At 37.2% G+C, this 19,148-nt stretch overlaps 1 protein-coding gene across 5 annotated transcripts in view; it reads left to right on the top strand.

Annotated features, from left to right (window-relative positions):
• LOC127453115 (raftlin-like) overlaps window positions 1–19,148 on the top strand; it is a 120,873-nt gene that overhangs the window by 58,656 nt on the left and 43,069 nt on the right. For 3 of the 5 annotated variants that reach the window (XM_051719230.1, XM_051719231.1, XM_051719232.1), the window contains 3 exons: window positions 2,597–2,705; window positions 6,292–6,718; window positions 15,034–15,243. In XM_051719230.1, the coding sequence (XP_051575190.1) occupies window positions 2,597–2,705; window positions 6,292–6,718; window positions 15,034–15,243 (746 nt within the window). The remainder of the gene's footprint in view (window positions 1–2,596; window positions 2,706–6,291; window positions 6,719–15,033; window positions 15,244–19,148) is intronic. The other 2 variants (XM_051719234.1, XM_051719235.1) reach the window with 1 other exon arrangement.

Raw genomic sequence — 19,148 nt, forward strand, 5'->3', positions numbered from 1 at the left:
AGGGTGTGAAAACGATGAGAGAATTTTCCTTTTTGGGTGAACTGTTCCTTTAAGTACTCAAAACCTCTCTTAAACCAGCAAACCAGACCAGCCCTACCAGATTAGATGAGCAAATTATCCTAAGCAGGGTTCAGCAATAGAATGACTTGATCTGAAGGGATGGGAATCGTAAGAAATTTAATAATTCTGATTCCAATTCCTCTCAACGATTTCAATTCCGTAACGATTCCATTAATTATTTATTTTTTTATTTTAATTTTGAGGAATAAATATTTGGAAATTAGAAATACAGTTCTTGTTGGATTTACTACCTTCAGCAGCCCGTTACCAAATAAAACAGAAACACACTCGAGATCATTTCATACTTTAACAGAGCAGTGGTTACTACACTGGTTGCCCTGAATGTTTCGTGCTGTAGACTCAAAAGAACTGGTTCAGAGTCATTCGTTGGGGAATCGGATTACACTGGTCCTGCTGTGTTTTGTGCTGTAGATTCATAAGAACCAGTTTATACGAGTCATTTGTTCAGCAATCGGACCAAGTTGTGCTGTATAATTTGCGCTGTAGATTCAAAAGAACCTACTCATAAGAGTCATTGTTGGGGAATCGGACAACATTGGTTACGCTGTATGTTTCGTGCTGCACATTCAAAAGAACCGGCTCAAAAAAAAATTCCGTTCAGCATTGGACTACACTCTGTTGCAGTGCCCCTGTGTGGTAACAGTAAGCACTGTCAGAGTATTTTAGGACAGTGTCTAGTCCGCATTAGCGGAAAAGTAAACACTCGAGAACCGTTAACGGATCCAAAAGTCTTTAAAATCCTTCGGTTCCTAGATTAAAAAAAAAATGGAACAGGTTTTAAAAAAAGAACTGATTTTTGGTTCCCAACCCTATTAATCTGATACTACATGATGCAAAACTAATATTATAAACATTTCAGGTAAAATTGTATATATGGATTTTGATGGTCACACGTTGCTCTTCAGATTTGTTTATATTCATCGTAAGGCCAAAACACAGAACACAAAATACAGTCATACATGCTGTATAAACGCCGAGAAGGAAATGTGTTTAGGTAGCAGATGGCAGTGTGTTGGCGGGACGTGTGAATCTGTGTGTGTGTGTGTGTGTGTGTGTGTGTGAGAGGTGAGTCAGGCCCTGCTGCGTTGTGACTGTAGGTGGATCGAGTTTTGGGTTAGTGGGTTTAATCTCTATCCCAAATGCCATACACGTGCACAGAAGTTGGGAGGAGAAGACTCTGGAATGGGCATCACAGGAATCAGCAGGGGATCTTTGTGGATGTCCTCCAGAGAGAAACAAACAGCCGTTCTGTACTGATTAATCATAAATAGTCACATTACCCACACAGCCACTGTAACCCTGATTTCATAGAGTTTTGAACATTATTTTATCAATTTCATTTACACATAATTTTTTTACTCACTACTGTTGTAGCATTCGATCCATTGTAATAAATCAGTTCGTTCAGATGATTCAGGTAAATGAACAGATTCAACAAACAATTAATAAAAAGGATTTTTTTCCTTGTCCAGTTCTAATCACTATTCATGCAATTCAACTTAACATACTGACCACACTATTTAATGATTGAAATTATTTTCTTTGTTTTATTACAAAATGGTCTTAACTTATTTTTAAAATTGCTATTAAAAAGACTTTCTTTCTTCTGCAAAACACAAACAAAGATTTTCAGGAGAATATATCAGCTCTGTAGTTCCATGTAATGCAAGTGAATGGTAGCCAAAATGTTGAATCTCCAAAAATCACATCAAATCAGCATAAAAGACATCCATATGACTCCAGTGGTTGAATCCATAGTGATATGATAGGTGTGGGTGAGAACCGTATCAAGTCCTTTTTTTACTATAAATCCACCTTTGACCACCCCCGACCAGTAGGTGGCGATATGCACAAAGAAAGAAAGAAGGAAAAAAAGAAGAATGTGAATGTGAAAGTGGAGATTTATAGTGAAAAAGGACGTAAATATTGATCTGTTTCTCACCCACACCTATTATATCACTTCAGAAGACATAATTTAACAACTGGAGTCTTATGGATTACTTTCATGCTGCCTTTATGTGCTTTTTGGAGATTCAAAGTTCACTTGTATTGTATGGACCTACAGAGCTGAGATATTCTTCTAAAAATCTTCATTTGTGTTCAGCAGAAGAAAGAAAGTCATACGCATCTGAGATGGCATGAGGGTGAGAAAATGATGAGAGAATTTCCATTTTTGGGCGAACTATTCATTTAACATCAAACAAATTACATTTTACCAATGCCCAAGGAAACCCCTATACACTGAAAAAAACTGCATTAGAGTATTAAATTTGCTCATTTCGTGAATATGTGTTTTCTTAGCACTCATTTTTTAGCACTGCTAAGTTAAAATGTTTCCAATAATAAGCCACATGAACAGATGTTTTATATCTCACTAACAATTCTTTCCTTACCGTATAATCAGGTCACTATAATGAACTTTTTGGAGTTTGTTGGTGATATATCTCTGCTCTGCACCTGTTTAACAGTTGTATGTTCCACATTAAAACCCATATTCCCCTCTCTCTCTCCTCAGCTGGGAGAAGAATCCAGGGGACTTTGAGCCGTACCATCTGAAACTTGAGGAATGTATGTCTACAGAGCAGATTCCCAGCACGGAACACATCCAAGGCTATGTGAAAAAAGTAAGAATCTCTCATTTAGCTTTTTCACACACCAGGAACACTTAACTGATACTCTGTTCCAAAATATAGTAAGCTGCCTAAGGAGGGAGCATTTTAATGCATTGTAGAATTCGGTGGATAAAGCTCAGTAAAGGTTGTTAGATTTATCTGCAGAAGAAAAAAACGTAATATCGTATGTCATTTTGCTTTGCAAGTAAATGTATCTTGTTTAAGGATGTTTAGATATGTGTACTTTAAAACAAGACAAAATTACTGAGGAAGAAAATGTTATTTGGAGTGTACGGAGTTGGGAAACAGAGGGGTATTCCCGTTTCTTCGCATGTAGATCATAAACCTGCTGAGCTTTGCCTACGCCTCACATCCAAGCATGATTAATCGCAATGAGCCGTCACGACTACGATCCTTCCCCCCAACACATCAAACTGAAATTATTCAGTGCCCTCTCACTGACGGAGGAGCCGGCTGAGAAAAATGGTTTCTTATCTATGCAATTTCATTTGCATCATTGTTGCAAATATAATGACAGGACTCCCGGCGTCAACGTTCAGTATGCATTAAACAATGCGACTGGAAAGGACGAGCCTGTTCCTGGTTTAATTTTCGAGAAAATAACCTGCGCACCTCACGGAAACTGATCCCGGTCATGTGGGCGAAAGCGTCAGATGGCGATAGTGGTACCCGGCCCTCAGGCTGGCCTTTATTAAAACGACATAATGGAAAATGGCATCATTAGCATTCCTTGACAGTTTACGATTCAATTCAGTTTGATGAGAATTAAAATATCGCCTTGCAAATGCAAACTGACAATAAAGTGATAGATGCCTCAATGATTTGGGATGCAGAGGGCGGTCAGTTGTGGACTGCTGCCATTGTAATCAGCGCTTGCTAATTTCAAATAGATGATGGTGGGCAGAGAGAGCGCTGGTGTTTCAGTATATTGTCTTGAACTGTGTTTCATTGTTAGGGTAATGTGGCATATCAACCGGTTTTAATGTTCCTATTATAAGAAAACGTATTTCTCAATCGAAACATCTTATCTTGTTCAGCAACACAATGTAGACAAACCACTTGGCAGGGTGACAGGTTTACAATAATAACATAACTTTGTTGAAAAGACAGAAAATTCTGTCATTATTTTATCACCTTCATGTCATTCTGAACCTCTGCTATTGCAAGCCCTTTCATCATGAATTTTAGATATCTATAACTAAATTTTCTAGTTAAAATGCTAATTCTTCATATCAGCAATGGAATTAATAGTAGTGAAAATGCTTATTTTGGAAATCAGTAATTAGGGTTGCACTAGTAAAAACGTTAATTCTTGATTTCAAATGATGTCATTAATCGTTATCAATTGTTGATATGAATTCCTCATATCAGCAATTGAATTACAACTAGTAAATTACAGTATGGCTGGCCAAATTACTCAAAATGTAATTGTTAAATACAAATACTGTAAAATCAAATCTTTCAAATCATTAAATTAATCAATTAAGACACTAAATAAGTCAATAAATGTCCTATGAATTTCATATTAGCACTACTTTTCTTCCATTTTCATTTTAGCATTATCTTTGGGTTGATTTTTCTTTTAAGCATGAGGATCATGACCTTTACATTTTCAGGCTTACTGCTATTGACACGTCACTTAACGACAGTGGGTGAAAAGATAAACTAGTGCTAAAATGAAATGCAAGGGACATTGATTTATTTAGTGCTTTGATGATTAATTTTTTAATGATTTTATAGCTTTTTTATGATGTGTTTAATAATGTATTTAAATACTTATTATTAAATTTTTAGTCATTGGCCCTCTATAGTAAATATGCATATATCATTTTTATATCTGGAATTTGGGTTTTGTTAGTGGAAATGTTTATTTCAGATATCTATAACATGATTGTAACTGGTAAGATAGTCTTTTAAATTATCTTTAATTACATTTCAATGTAATTATATCTGAAATCCATTTCCAGAGACAGTATGTGAAATACTTTACAAATGTAAAAAAATTGCATTTTTACTAGTTTTAAACCGATTGTTAATATCAGAAATGGACATTTTTACTTTTTTTTTTTACAAGTTATTCATGTAAAAATGATCATTTTTATTGGCTGATATTTAAAATTGCTATTTCAACTAGCAAGAAATTAATTATAGATATGTGTAAGTGCATTTTCAAAAGAAGTGAACATTAAAACATTTATTTAATTATTTAATTTTGAGTAATTTCCATATGGAAATACCCATTCTTGACATAAAAAATATTAAAAAGTTAAATTAATGATATCTGTAGCTGCCTTTTCATTAGAAGAATTTCACAATGATCAATAAACCATTAAATACATAAGGACATTTTTTTTTTTTTTTTTTAATATAAAATCATTAAATAAATAATTAAATCGCAAAAATCACAATAAATGAATGCCCCTTAATTTTAGCATTAGTTTAGGTCCATTTTCATTATAGCCATGTTTTTGGTATTCCTGAAAATGAAAAGACACAATCAACCATTTTTAATTTATGCACAAGCTTTGTCTTTCCATTTTCATGGTCACGGTTATCGGTATGTCACTCAGTGACAGTGGGTGTCACCTTTCAAAATCGATTTCTTTGTACTTTCTGATTAGTATAGAGGGCCAAACTTATTTAAACTTAAACCATATTTAATTATTTAAATAAGTCTTGAAGTAGATAATGAAATCGTTAAAAAAATATAAAATCATTAAATAAATCATTAAATTACTAAATAAATTGTTAAATGTCCCTTGTAGGTATTTTATATTAGCACTAGTTTGCATCTATTTTATAGAATTGATTCAGAATTGATTCAATAGAATTGATTTTTCATTTAAGCAAGAGCTTCGTGTCTTTTCATTTTCATTTTCAGAGTTACCTTTATTGGCACGTCACTCAACCACAGTGGGAGAAAAGATAATGCTAAAATTTCAATGGACACAAACTAGTGCTAAAATGAAATACAAGGGACATTTATTGATTTATTTAGTGATTTAATTATTCATTTAATGATTTCATTGTTTTTAACAATTTCATTATGTATTTAATGATGTATTTCAATATTTATTACACGATTTCATTTCTAGTAATTTGGCCCTCTATATTTCCACGACTAATTTTTGATATCAAGAATAAAAAAAAATTGGTAGTGTAAATCTTATTACTGATATCACAAATTTGCATTTTCACTAGTAGTAATTCCATTGCTGATATCAAGAATCAATGTTACTATAGATATCTATAATTCATATCCTGCACATGATAAAATGTCAAAAGGGCGATACTTTGCTGATATTTATTTAATTGAACACGAATATTGAAATTATGTGGGTCATTATGTGTATCGCGGCACTCCAGAGATGACATGTTCACTGTGTGGCGCTAAAAGCGAGTAAAATATTCTCTTAAACATATAAGGTTTAGAAGGTAAATACTCTATCGAGGTTGTAAATTTCAGTCTGTTCATCACTCAAAGCATTGTATGGCTTGAAATATGGAAGACTTTGAATATATTCAGGTCTAGCATGAATGCTATATTTAGTCATATTCTGTCTTTCTCTCTCCTCAGCAGATCCAGGATGCTGCGGATCAGGGCATCATGTTTGTAGGCTTCATCCAGGAGCCAGCTGGCCTACGCCCACACGTGCTGCTGCACGGAGAACCAGAGGAACCCTCGCTCTCCTTGCACTCCAGCCCTAGCTCGCTGCATGGCTCTGGGCAAACACCCAGCCCAAGTCCCCTAGAGGGTCCGGAACTGGGAGTTGAACCTGGAGTGGAGAACCAAGCGAGGAACTGGGGAGGTGAGGATCACACCGAGAACGTGAGAGCTTCTGAAGGTGGAGATGGAGATGAGCTCTTTGATGAGACATCGGGCATGTTGAAATCAGGATCTGGTGAAACACAGCAAGGAGATGCACTGACACACAACAACAACGATGCGGCCAAAATCGCAGACACAACTGAGAAACCAAGCAGGTTGCCCCTGGCTAAGAGTGGTGGGTTGATTGTTTTTTTTTCTTTTGGTCAAACTAAATCTTAAAAAACTGTTTTGAACAAGAAGGTTCAGATGTAGTTTCAATGTATGATGTTGCCAAGGATGATATATAAAAAAAATTATCTCAATATTTTTCAGCCTTTTAACAATATTCAATATATCTAAATTTGTGTTTTAGCTATGAAATGACTTAATGGAGTGGATTATTTTTTTCAGTCAGAGGAACCATAATGTCGAAAAAACAGCCTTTGGTGCCAAATAGATTCAAATTCTTACAGTAAACATACAGTAAAAATCTAGTAAAAAAGTAATCAAGACAGGTTTTCCATGCTGATTTTCACTAATGGAACACAACAGGCCCAGACTCTTCATCGGGAGCAACGGGAAAAGTCCCGGTGGCCTGGCGACTGATTTGGCCCACAGCCCCACTAGTTTTTAGTCATTTATTTACTTACTCATTATTATTTGATATTATTGCCACCCAAGTGATTTTTGAATTGATAATAAATCAATAATAAATCACAAATCTGCTAGTCTTTTTTTTTTTTTCTCCCCTTTTTCACCCAATTTGGAATGCCCAATTCCCAATGCGCTTTTAAGTCCTCATGGTTGCATAGTGATTCGCCTCAGTCCAGGTGGCGGAGGATGAATCCCAGTTGCCTCTGCGTCTGAGACCATCAACCCGCGCATCTTATCACATGGCTTGTTCAGTGCGTTTCCACGGAGACATAGCATGTGTGGAGGCTTCACACCATCCACTGCGGCATCTGCACTCAACTCACCACACGCCCCAACGAGAACATACCACATTATAGCAAACACGAGGAGGTTACCCCATGTGACTCTACCCTTCCAAGCAACCAGGCCAATTTGGTTGCTTAGGAGACCTGGCTGGAGTCACTCAGCACCTGGGATTCAAACTAGCGAGCTAGCGAACTCCAGGGGTGGTAGCCAGCGTCTTTTACCTCTGAGCTACCCAGGCCCCCTGAATCTGCTAGTCTTGACTAATCTGGGCCACCCCGAAAATGGACCATACCATTGACACTGTCTGAGCGGAAAACTCCGCTCATTCAAGGACGCACATTCATTCAGCGCATGGACAGAGCGCAGCTAACGTGTCTAAATGCTTGTGCACAGTTCAGTTGAATGGTAAAATTTACCCTCTTTAACTTAATGCTGTTGATCCGAATGTATGAAGCAAGTTGTCTGCTGAAATAACAAAAATAACCACAAAATTAACTGAAATGAGAGAGCGTGTTTTACCTGTCAATCAGATGTGCATGGAAGTTGCGTTCGTTACTGTAGCAACAATAGGCTGCGGGTGCGTTTTCTCTCAGAATCTTCATTGACCAGTAGAAAGAAAAAGAAAGAAACAAAACCTATAGCGTTTTTATTGAAATGAAAATAAGATAAATGCCCTCACGTCATACTGAATAAAACGTCATAAAGAATAATGAATAAATAAAATCAATGAATGTTTCTTTTTTTATATATATATTCTAATGGTAGTTAGTCACAAACACTAAGTTTGATCCATGTAAAAGTTAAATTAGGCCCTATAATGATAGCAAATGATTGCAACATGGAGTGATATTTACAACAAATAAATAAATCCTTCATTTGTACTGAGATTTCAATCACCAATTAAGACAAGTCAGAGAAAGAGAACAAAGAGGACAGGTATTTACTATTCAGTGAACAAAAGTTAGTTTAGGAGTCGTTGAGAAAGTACATGATAAAATTTACATCTAGGGCAATCTGTCCATGGAGGCATTGTTTAATTGCTTTTCATTAAATGTATTGGTAACATGTTGAAATAAGGTTGTGCATCCATTATTACACAGTGAATTACCATGAAAAATGAACAGTACTTTTACAGCATTTGTAATCTCGAAACCTACTATTACAGTTTAATGTCCCGGTTCTCCCTATGGCCAGTCCTCCCCTGCTTACCACCTTAGCATAAAATGTATTGTTAATCATTATCCCCAACATCAGCTGTGGTTTTAAAAATTTGTTGTGGGTTTATTGGGTGGCATGGATGAGTTTGAGACTCCCGGCCTGAAATGATGTCCCAGTCCAGCCCTGGAACACAAGGAATGATGATATTTTATCATTCTCATTTTTATGCACTAAGAAAAGGAGGGACGAGTCGAAATAATTTTTGTGGTAATCAACATTATGCCATCAATGCTGCCGATTGAGCTTAACTTGTAATGAACCCAGAATATTCCTTTTAATCGCATACTAGGAAGGATTGCAAAACTAGTCTAATGACACGTTCTGCCAAAACGTGACTCTATTGGTTGAAGTGATGACAGCACTAAACCATTTGTCTTTGTCTTCTTCTGGATGACACGCACTGTGACAGCATCTCACTGGCCTGTATTTGTCTTTTCATGTCTCAAAAAAGCATTGTCACAGAGTCTTCAAGCAATGCTTTGACGTATGGGATCGGCTAGACTTGGCATTTACAGAAACACACACAGCATGTGCGAGATTAGGCTTTGTTCACCCTTTTTTTCCCGCAAGTAACCAGATGGCAATCCTCATTTTCAACATTAGCTAGGGAGCCATATTTGCTAAAACTGTGGCATTGTGCACAGCGCAGTGAAGCCATGTGAGTGATGCATACTGGGACTCCTTTGCCAGCAGCCCAAGCTTCCATCTGGATGAGGAAGTGACATTGTCAGCAGTAAAATTATCATTCGACTGCCACCGGTGGCCTCACGCCACGCCAGTTTTTCTCATTCAAACCTCAAATTGACGGCTGCCTGGAGTCCATTTGTACAGTACTGTGTCTTTAAGACTTATCACCATGGCTGATGAATAAAGTCATGAATGCTCTTGGTGAACATCTATAAAACATAATGGTTCTGGTCAGTGTGAAATGCTTACACCTCAGATGAGGTGAATGTTTGTCAAAGGGTTTTTACACCCCGCAGTGTAGCTTTGAAGCCTTCATTTGGAAAGGCAAGGCATGCTTATTTGTATAGCAAGTGCTTTACATATGCATACTAAAATTAGGAAAATAAAAATAATTTAAAGGGATAGTTCACCCAAAAATTAAAATTCTCATCATTTACTCACCCTCATGCCATCCCAGATGTGTATGACTTTCTTTCTTCTGCGGAACACAAACAAAGATTTGTAGAATATATTTCAGCTCTGTAGGTTTAGGGAGATAAAATGCAAGTGAATGGGTGCCAAATTTTGAAGCTCCTAAAAGCACATATAGCCATCATAAAAGTAATCCATACGACTCCAGTGGATTAATTAATGTCTTCTGAAGCGAAACGTTAGGTGTGTGTAAAATATTAATCAGTATTTAAAACTTTTTTAACCAAATATATTCGCTTCTGGCCGGCTAGTTGACGAGGGTGGAGTTCAAACTGCCTCTCACGTGACGTAAGCACGCAAGCCTCCTCTGCATAGATATTTATACTTTGATACCTTATTAGCATCTGTTCCTATGGACTGTGATACTGTTTGAACACAAAAGCAGTTTATGCAGCGGTCAGAGCAAGGCGCTCAGTCTGAGGCATCTCCTCCTTTCACTTGCATTCAAACCGATTCAAACAGCTCTCCTTGTTGACCGTTCCAAGATGGCGCCGCAGCTGACATATCCAAGCAGAAGAAAGAAAGTCATGCACATCTGGGATGGCATGAGGGTGAGTAAATGATAAAAGAATTTTCATTTTTGGGTGAACTAATCCTTTAATGGGGCCATATTCTGGGCAACTCTCACAAAAAATGTCAAGAACATGCCCAGGTCATATTTAACCCCAAAATTTACATTGTAACTATTGTCATTCAAATCAAGCACATTCTCCACCGCAGTTCTCATTAACGTAAGCGAAAGAATCATCTCATTCTCATTATATTACATATTATATTATATTCTCATTACTCACATTAAAATCATCTCATATTGTAATGTGAAAAATATTATTTGTTATTTAAATGTATTTATATGTAATGGTGTAGTATTTGTTGTGTATTTTAACCTATTTTAAGATTTGCCCATTTCAATTTCATAACAATATTCCATCAAATTGAATTGTGTGATTTTTAACAAACTTAAAATTAATTGTTTTTTAAGATTAATCAATTCAATTTGATTGAATTTTGTTATGAAATTGAAATGCATAAATCTTAAAAATATCTTTTTCTACCACCCCTGGAGCTCGCTAGTTCGCTAGTTCGAATCCCAGGGCGTGCTGAGTGACTCCAGCCAGGTTTCCTAAGCAACCAAATTGGCCCGGTTGCTAGGGAGGGTAGAGTCACAGGGGTAACCTCCTCATGATCGCTATAATGTGGTTCGTTCTCGGTGGGGCGCGTGGTGAGTTGAGCGATGGCATACTGCAGTGGATGGCATGAAGCTTGAGCTGTACTGACTTGAGCGAATTCTTACGTTTGACCAATACTAAAGGTCACTGCATGACAGTAATAAGGATCTTTTTTTCTCTCTCTCTTAAGTCCATTTATAATGTTGGTCAAGGTTTCTTGAACCAACAATGATGTCGTAATTTAGTTTTCCACCCTCTTTCTGACCCATAGAATTAAACAGGCTGTTGCTACTGTACCTTTAAGACTTATATATGTTAATGACCTCTGGTATGATTGGCTAACCTCTGGGTCAACGTGGGTGGTCATATGTTAATGAGCACGTTGTGATGTCATAACTTTTAAGTTTTCCAAAAACATTTTTGCAGCTTAGTTTTAATAATTAACTAATTTAATCATTTTAAACGGAGTTTGAATACATAGTACATAATTTCTTATTTTAAAACATTAAGAAAAATCCAAAATCCAGATTTCCATTAAACATCCTTTGTAGGCAAAAACAAAGAACTTAAAGCAAAAGGACACTTTTTGACTGTAGTGCAATATAAAAGTAGGAGAAAAATAGTGGAATAGAGTAATTTGTTTAACCAGAAAAAGCAAAGAAAGAGTGACACATTTTGAATGTTAAAAAAAATCTATTTATATCTCAAAGTAATGACTGTTTCAGAATGAGCTGTTGGGAAGCAATCCAGGTCCAAATATTTCAGTAGTTATCAGCTTCTCTGAAGACGGGGGTCGGGACTTTGGGGAGATTTATTTAGAAATGCGTTTGTGTTGATGTGATGCATTGCAAATGTAGAGGATTAGGCAAACACAGCATTGATTTTGATGACACATTGTTCTTTGGCTGTGCTAACTGCAGATATACAGAGTGCTTGAAGTTGTCTAAAGGGTCAGGAGTGATCACACTGAGTTTGGAGGACTGTAATTGGTCGTAACTGTGCACGTTTGCTTGTTTCCCAGCCACTCAGCGGCAAACACTTCAAGCCCCTTTGGAGGTTAGAAAACAGACATTTGACGTAAAATGCCATCACTTTCATAACATTGAATTTTGTGTCATCTACTGTAACCGGCTGTATTCAGACCTTTATTGCAATATTTGAAAAAGTGCCATTTTAAAGGAATATTCCAGGGTCATTACAAGTTAAGCTTAATTGACAGCATTTGTGGCATAATGTTGATAACCACAAAAACGTATTTTGAATTGTTCCCCCTTTTCTTTAAAAAAAGCAAAAATCTGGGTTACAGTAAGGCACTTACAATGGAAGTGAATGGGGCCAATCCATAAATACAAAATACCTACTGTTTCAAAGGTAGAGCCACAAGACATAAGCAATATGTGTGTTAGCATGATTTTAGCGTGATGAAATCGCTTACTATCCTTTTCTGTGCAAACTTCTATCCAATTTTACAATTTAGTTGCCATGACAATGTAACGCCATTGAACGTCTGTAAAAAAAATTACAATTTTAACAACTTTGCAGCTCAAATACACAAGTTTTACAGAAGAATTAATGCAATGCTTTTATAAAATTATAAGCTTCACACTTCTACTTTTAAACCCTCCAAAAATGGGTCCCATTCACTTCCATTTAAGTTCCTCACTGTAACCTTGATTTTGTACTTTTTTTAAAGAAAAGGAGGGACGAGTTAATTTTTTATTTATTTATTTATTTATTTTTATTGTAATCCATATTTTGCCACAAATAGTGTCGATTGAGCTGAACTTGTATTGAACGTTGAATATGCTTTTCATTTTTTGGTGAATCTCATGAAAACATGTCCACCACATTTCATCCAAAAAAGGATAAAAAGAAAGCCTATTTTTGACATTATTATTAGCTGATTTTTCATAGTTAGCAGCCTATTGAGTTCCCAGTAAAATATAATTTCTTATTTCGTTCATTTGATTTTGGAGTTGAACTATGGCCGGTACATGTTCATGACAGGTTTATTCTTAAAAATCATTCTCAAAAGTCAATCCTTCCTTGGAGCTATGGCCAAGCGGTTTGTGCATGTACTCCAAAACATTGAGCTGTGGCGCTCATGTGGGCGATGCAAGTTTAAATCTGGTATGCCTCATTGCCTGACCTTTCCTTAAAAGTAGCAACAAGGCAAACAATTTTATATTTTCGAGTCCATCATACAAAGTGCAACATGTACTGTTGAAACTAATGGTAAATTGGTTTAAGGGAAAGGTAATGGATTCACCTGTGTGCCCATATGATGTACTGCTACTTTATTCAAACCGAGCAGAAATAAAATAACAATTAATGATTAATTCTTGCAGTGATTTGAATTGCGAGTGCATTTGGCTTTGAAGCACGTTCAACTCTCTCTCTCATTTACTTTGCCTGGTTCTGTCAGAGGCAGTTAATGACTCAATACAGTCAGCAGCAATCTAAATAATCGCTGCCAGAACAAAAGTGCATCCATATTTATCTTTCCGGTCAATTTCCCATTAGTTGTAATATAGATCTTAAAATAGGGCGGTTTTATGGGCCGCACAAAGCCAGGCACAAAACCTAATTCATCTTACACTATTGTAATCCATTAGGTGAACTCTCTTTCTCTTTGTGGCAAATGTAAACAGCATTTTGTTTTCTAGCAAAACATAATCTCGTTTAGGGGAATGGCTGGTCAGTTCTCCCAAATACTCGCTCAAGATTGCCACTACATCACCTAATTTCCCTAATTACTCTCTATCTCCATTAGACCAGGACACAAGCTAATTAGTTGTTAATTGATAAAGTGTGAAGGACCACAGCGAACGAGCATGCACTTCTCAGAGCAATCTCATATACGTAACTCTGCTAAAAAGCTAACCAGTCTAAGCTGGTTTGCTGGTCTTCTAGCCTGTCAGTTGGGTTTAGGGGGATTTTGGCCATTTTTTGCCCAGCCATGTAAGTTTTAGCTGGTCTCTCATCTAGTTCTAGAGGGTTTTGGGGGTCTTTTCGGCCACCCAGGCTGGGAGACCATCTTAAACAAGCTGCTGGTCTTAGCAGGTCTCTTAGCTGGTTTCAGAGGGGTTTTGAGCACTTTTCTGATGGAAGGCTGGACGACTATCTTAAACCAACTAAGACTATCTTAAACTAGCTGCAGGTTTTAGCTTGTCTCCTAGCAGGTTTTAGAGGAGTTTTTGGCACTTTTCAGCCGACCAGGCTGGGAGACCATCTTAAACCAACTAAGACTATCTTAAACCAGCTCCCAGCTGGTATTAAAGGGGTTTTGAGCCCTTCAATGCAGATAGCTGCCGATAGTTTTTAATTTTTTATAATGTATTTTTGTATTTAGCACTGTAACACAGCCAAGTCTCCATCATTTTAAAATAAGAGTCCCAGGTGTTATGTACCAAATCTGAATTTGTCTGCTTATTATAGAAATTTTTGGTTGCACAATAAATTGCTTTTGGGATTTTATTCATTTTTGACTCTTGTAGCTTAAGTGTCTTTTCCCCTTACAGTAAGGAAAGACAAAGAAATGTTTTATCATTTTATAAATCGATTAAAAAAAAAAAATCGGACGATTAATCGGTTATCGCCTTTTCCACTGCCTTAGTTATCGTATCGGCAAAATCCACTATCGGTCGACCTCTACTTTGAACCAACATAACGTCTGTATTCCACAACCTAGTCAACTGATTTGCTGTATTCTGTCTGCATAGACAGCTGTCTTTTAAGGAAGCATAATAACTGACATAGAATCTCATGACTAATTTGGAATGCTCTGTTTACAAATGCCACTCCTTAAGCGCACTGGAGACTTGATTCACAATTGATGCCTTTAAATGCTGCCTACATAGACAGATCACTTGGTTTTGGAACAGAGCCAATTTATTTAGGTTACCAGGGAACATGTTACCTTTTTACCTGTGAAGGCTTCAATACAAAGTTCAGTAAGTAAAAGGAAAATTTCACCTATAATATTTAAATATATCCATTGAAATAATTGTTTTTCATGTGTCTACAGGAGCCGAGCTCTTTGGGTTGTTTAACTACCCCGGTCGCCGTGAGGGTCAGTTGAAGTACTACACAGTTAAAGTGCCTCTACGAGTACATTCACAAGGGGAAGGAATCTGCACTTTAGAGGCAAACTGGCTAGATCACATGACTCAACATTTCAACAACGGCGCTTCACTGGTGGACGGATACTTTCAGCTGGCCAATGATGATGGTGAGAGTGAGTGGTGATACTGTTGAAACTCAAAAAGCTTCTGCCTCTTAATACATCATTTAATTTCTTCAAAGAAACAAACATTTCCTTTTGATTTTGTGCCATTTCTGTTATCAAAATATTCTAATGCTAGTACCATGAAGGTGTGGCTGATATACCAGTTAAAACGACATACCGGTAAATGTGTCAACGGGTAAAAATTTTAGAGTATTGTCTATATTGCAGTAATGCAAAATGCTGCCGCATGATACAGAATGTGCATTCTTATCAGAGGTTGAGCTACAAATAATTATTATCCAGCACTCAGAAGTATCTGTTTTTATCTGTCATCAGTTACTCATCAGTTAAGCAGACACATCAAACTTTCCTACCGGCATCTGTACTTTCGCAAAAACGGAGAGAAGCGATTGCATTTATACCCAGTAAATCATTGCCAAAAAGGTTTCCTGTATTTATTGGACTGCTAAATAAATTTAATTAAAAAAGGAACTTATACATTTGTACATGTATATATATACACACTGTATATATAAACTAAAAATAAAAGTATTATTTATCAATTCATTATTCATTACTTTTGGCTTCCTTTCTATAAGTGACAAAGATTCAGTAACTCATGGATCTCCTTCAATAAATGAAGCAATTTTTTACAAAATGTAATTAGTCTGTGATTATGTTTCTGCGTCTTACTTTATTTTCTGTCTCAGTAAATAAGCATCCCATTAAAATCCCTTGAGGGGTTTCGCTCGCTCAGAGCATTGAAAGTATTTACAGAATACAATTCAGTGTGCAGTGGAGATAGTCGTCTCTACTGTGGATCTCATTGCACTGAGGGAAAAACACCGGTGGTTTGAGCTTAGCATTGTGCCTTTGATGGCTAACCCAATATAGATTGTTTTGTGGCTGGGTTATAACATCGGGGACGTTGGGGGAAGGAGGATATTTGTCATCATTTAAGAGCTTTCTGGATCTTCATGTGGTAAGAGAAACTGTAGCAACTGTACTGTGGCAATGACGCAAAAAACCAAGCCCCTTGTTAGATAATTAATTTTCCTAAATGACTCCCTGTAAACTTAATAAACTCCTGCAATGTTCTGTGCAATTCTAAAGAGGAAATTCACCCCGAGGAAGCCCAAAATAGTCACTGCGCAAAAGCAGAAATGAACTACAGTGCATCCGGAAAGTATTCACAGCACTTCACTTTTTCCACATTTTGTTGTTTCAGCCTTATTCCAAAATGGATTAAATTCATTATTTTCCTCAATTCTACAAACAATACCCCATAATGACAATGCAAGTTTGTTTGAAATCTTTGCAAATTTATTAAAAAAAATAAAAAATAAAAAAAACTGAAAAAAAATAAAATAAAAACACATGTACATAAGTATTCACATCCTTTGCTCAATACTTTGTTGAAGCACCTTTGGCACCAATTACAGCCTCAAGTCTTTTTGAGTATGATGCTACAAGCTTGGCACACCTATTTTTGGGCAGTTTCTCCCATTCTTCTTTGCAGGACCTCTCAAGCTCCATCAGGTTGGATGGGGAGCGTCGGTGCACAGCCATTTTCAGATCTCTCCAGAGATGTTCAATCGGGTTCAAGTCTGGGCTCTGGCTGGGCCACTCAAGGACATTCACAGAGTTGTCCCAGAGCCACTCCTTTGTTATCTTGGCTGTGTGCTTAGGGTCGTTGTCCTGTTGGAAGATGAACCTTCGCCCCACTCTGAGGTCCAGAGCGCTCTGGAGCAGGTTTTCATCAAGGATGTCTCTGTACATTGCTGCATTCATCTTTCCCACGATCCTGACTAGTCTCCCAGTTCCTGCCGCTGAAAAACATCCCCACAGCATGATGCTGCCACCAACATGCTTCACTGTAGGGATGGTATTGGCCAGGTGATGAGCGGTGCCTGGTTTCCTCCAGACATGATGCTTGCCATGCAGGCCAAAGAGTTCAATCTTTGTTTCTCATGGTCTGAGAGTCCTTCAGGTGCCTTTTGGCAAACTCCAGGCGGGCTGCCATGTGCCTTTTACTGAGGAGTGGCTTCCGTCTGGCCACTCTACCATACAGGCCTGATTGGTGGAGTGCTGCAGAGATGGTTGTTCTTCTGGAAGGTTCTCCTCTCTCCACAGAGAAACGCTGGAGCTCTGTCAGAGTGACCATCGGGTTCTTGGTCACCTCCCTGACTAAGGCCCTTCTCCCCCGATCGCTCAGTTTGGCCAGGCGGCCAGCTCTAGGAAGAGTCCTGGTGGTTCCAAACTTCTTCCATTTACGGATGATGGAGGCCATTGTGCTCATTGGGACCGTCAGTGCTGCAGAAATTTTTCTGTACCCTTCCCCAGATCTGTGCCTCGATACAATCCTGTCTCGGAAGTCTACAGACAGTTCCTTGGACTTCATGGCTTGGTTTGTGCTCTGACATGCACTGTTAACTGTGGGACCTTATATAGACAGGTGTGTGCCTTTCCAAATCATGTCCAATCAACTGAATTTATCACAGGTGGACTCTAATCAAGTTGTAGAAACATCTCAAGAATGATCAGTGGAAACAGGATACACCTGAGCTCAATTTTGAGTGTCATGGCAAAGGCTGTGAATATATATGTACATGTGATTTTTTCGTTTTTTATTTTTAATAAATTTGCAAAGATTTCAAACAAACTTCTTTCATGTTGTCTTTATGGGGTACTGTTTGTAGAATTTTGAGGAAAATAATGAATTTAATCCATTTTGGAATAAGGCTGTAACATAACAAAATGTGGAAAAAGTGAAGCGCTGTGAATACTTTCCGGATGCACTGTAGATCTTGACATGTTCTAAAGTGAATGTGAATGGTGCTTCCCTGTGCAAAAGTTGGCAGCACAATGCTAGAGTGTTTTGTGAGGTTGCCAGGGAGTTACTCAGGTGTTCTGATTAGTTTTTAGCATGTTGTTACGTAGCTGCTAGGGTTTGCTAGGGTTGTGAGTGGTTTTTAGGTGGTTGCTTACTGGCCAAAGTCAGTAAGCAAAGTCTCTATGATATACTGGTCTGGATATGGCTTGGGTCCCTCCTTTAGCGTAAGTCTATGGACTTTTTCCATAGAAAATATCTGTAAATATGGTCACTTGTAAAAGAAATAGCACACCTCTCTTCAACAAGATGCATGATTTGAGGTGGGTCGTTTTTGTGCTCTGTCTCTGGCTCAAAATGTATCTTTTGATAATTTTTTACTGGTGAAGGATAAACATAAATGATGACCAAAGCTAAAATATTAAATGACATGGATCAATATTTACTGAGTAATCCATTACTTTGTGGAGGGGGCTCAAAATATAAAAATTTTGCTTATGATTTTGGAGCAAAACTACAGATCGAAAACGTACCTTAGATACCTTAGAAAGGCAGCAGCATCATTGTTTATTTTGATATATTTATTTATTTATTTGTATATTTTTACACAGAGATAGGTAGGTCTTTTGCTAATATCAGTTGACTTCAGCACCCCTTGTAACATTATATGCCAATGGTGTGTCCAAAAATGAAAAAAACACTTTTATTTTGTGTTGTTTTTCCAAAGTTGGAGTGTCTATAACTCCAGAAGTATTTAAGATATCATTTTAGATTCTGGTTCTGAAAAGCTTTCATTTTCTATCTTAATTTTGAATGCCCTATATGGTTAAATCCCATAGATATGGGGCTCTCAATGTGGCTTCATCTGAAAATTAAATGTCATGCTGCATGATTTGAGGTGTCATTGAGTGTCAACTCAACCAGATATCCTCGGCTCAAAATTTTATTTTTTAGTTTTAGTTTTTTTACTGGTGAAAGATAAACAAAAATTATGATGAAAGCCAAAATAATAAATGGCATGGATTTATATTTGTATAGTAATCTATTATTTTGGAGAGTGGGGTCAAAATGACAATTTTCGCCT

The sequence above is a fragment of the Myxocyprinus asiaticus genome, chromosome 15 (genome assembly GCF_019703515.2).
Source record: "Myxocyprinus asiaticus isolate MX2 ecotype Aquarium Trade chromosome 15, UBuf_Myxa_2, whole genome shotgun sequence".
NCBI classification, from domain to species: Eukaryota; Metazoa; Chordata; class Actinopteri; order Cypriniformes; family Catostomidae; genus Myxocyprinus; species Myxocyprinus asiaticus.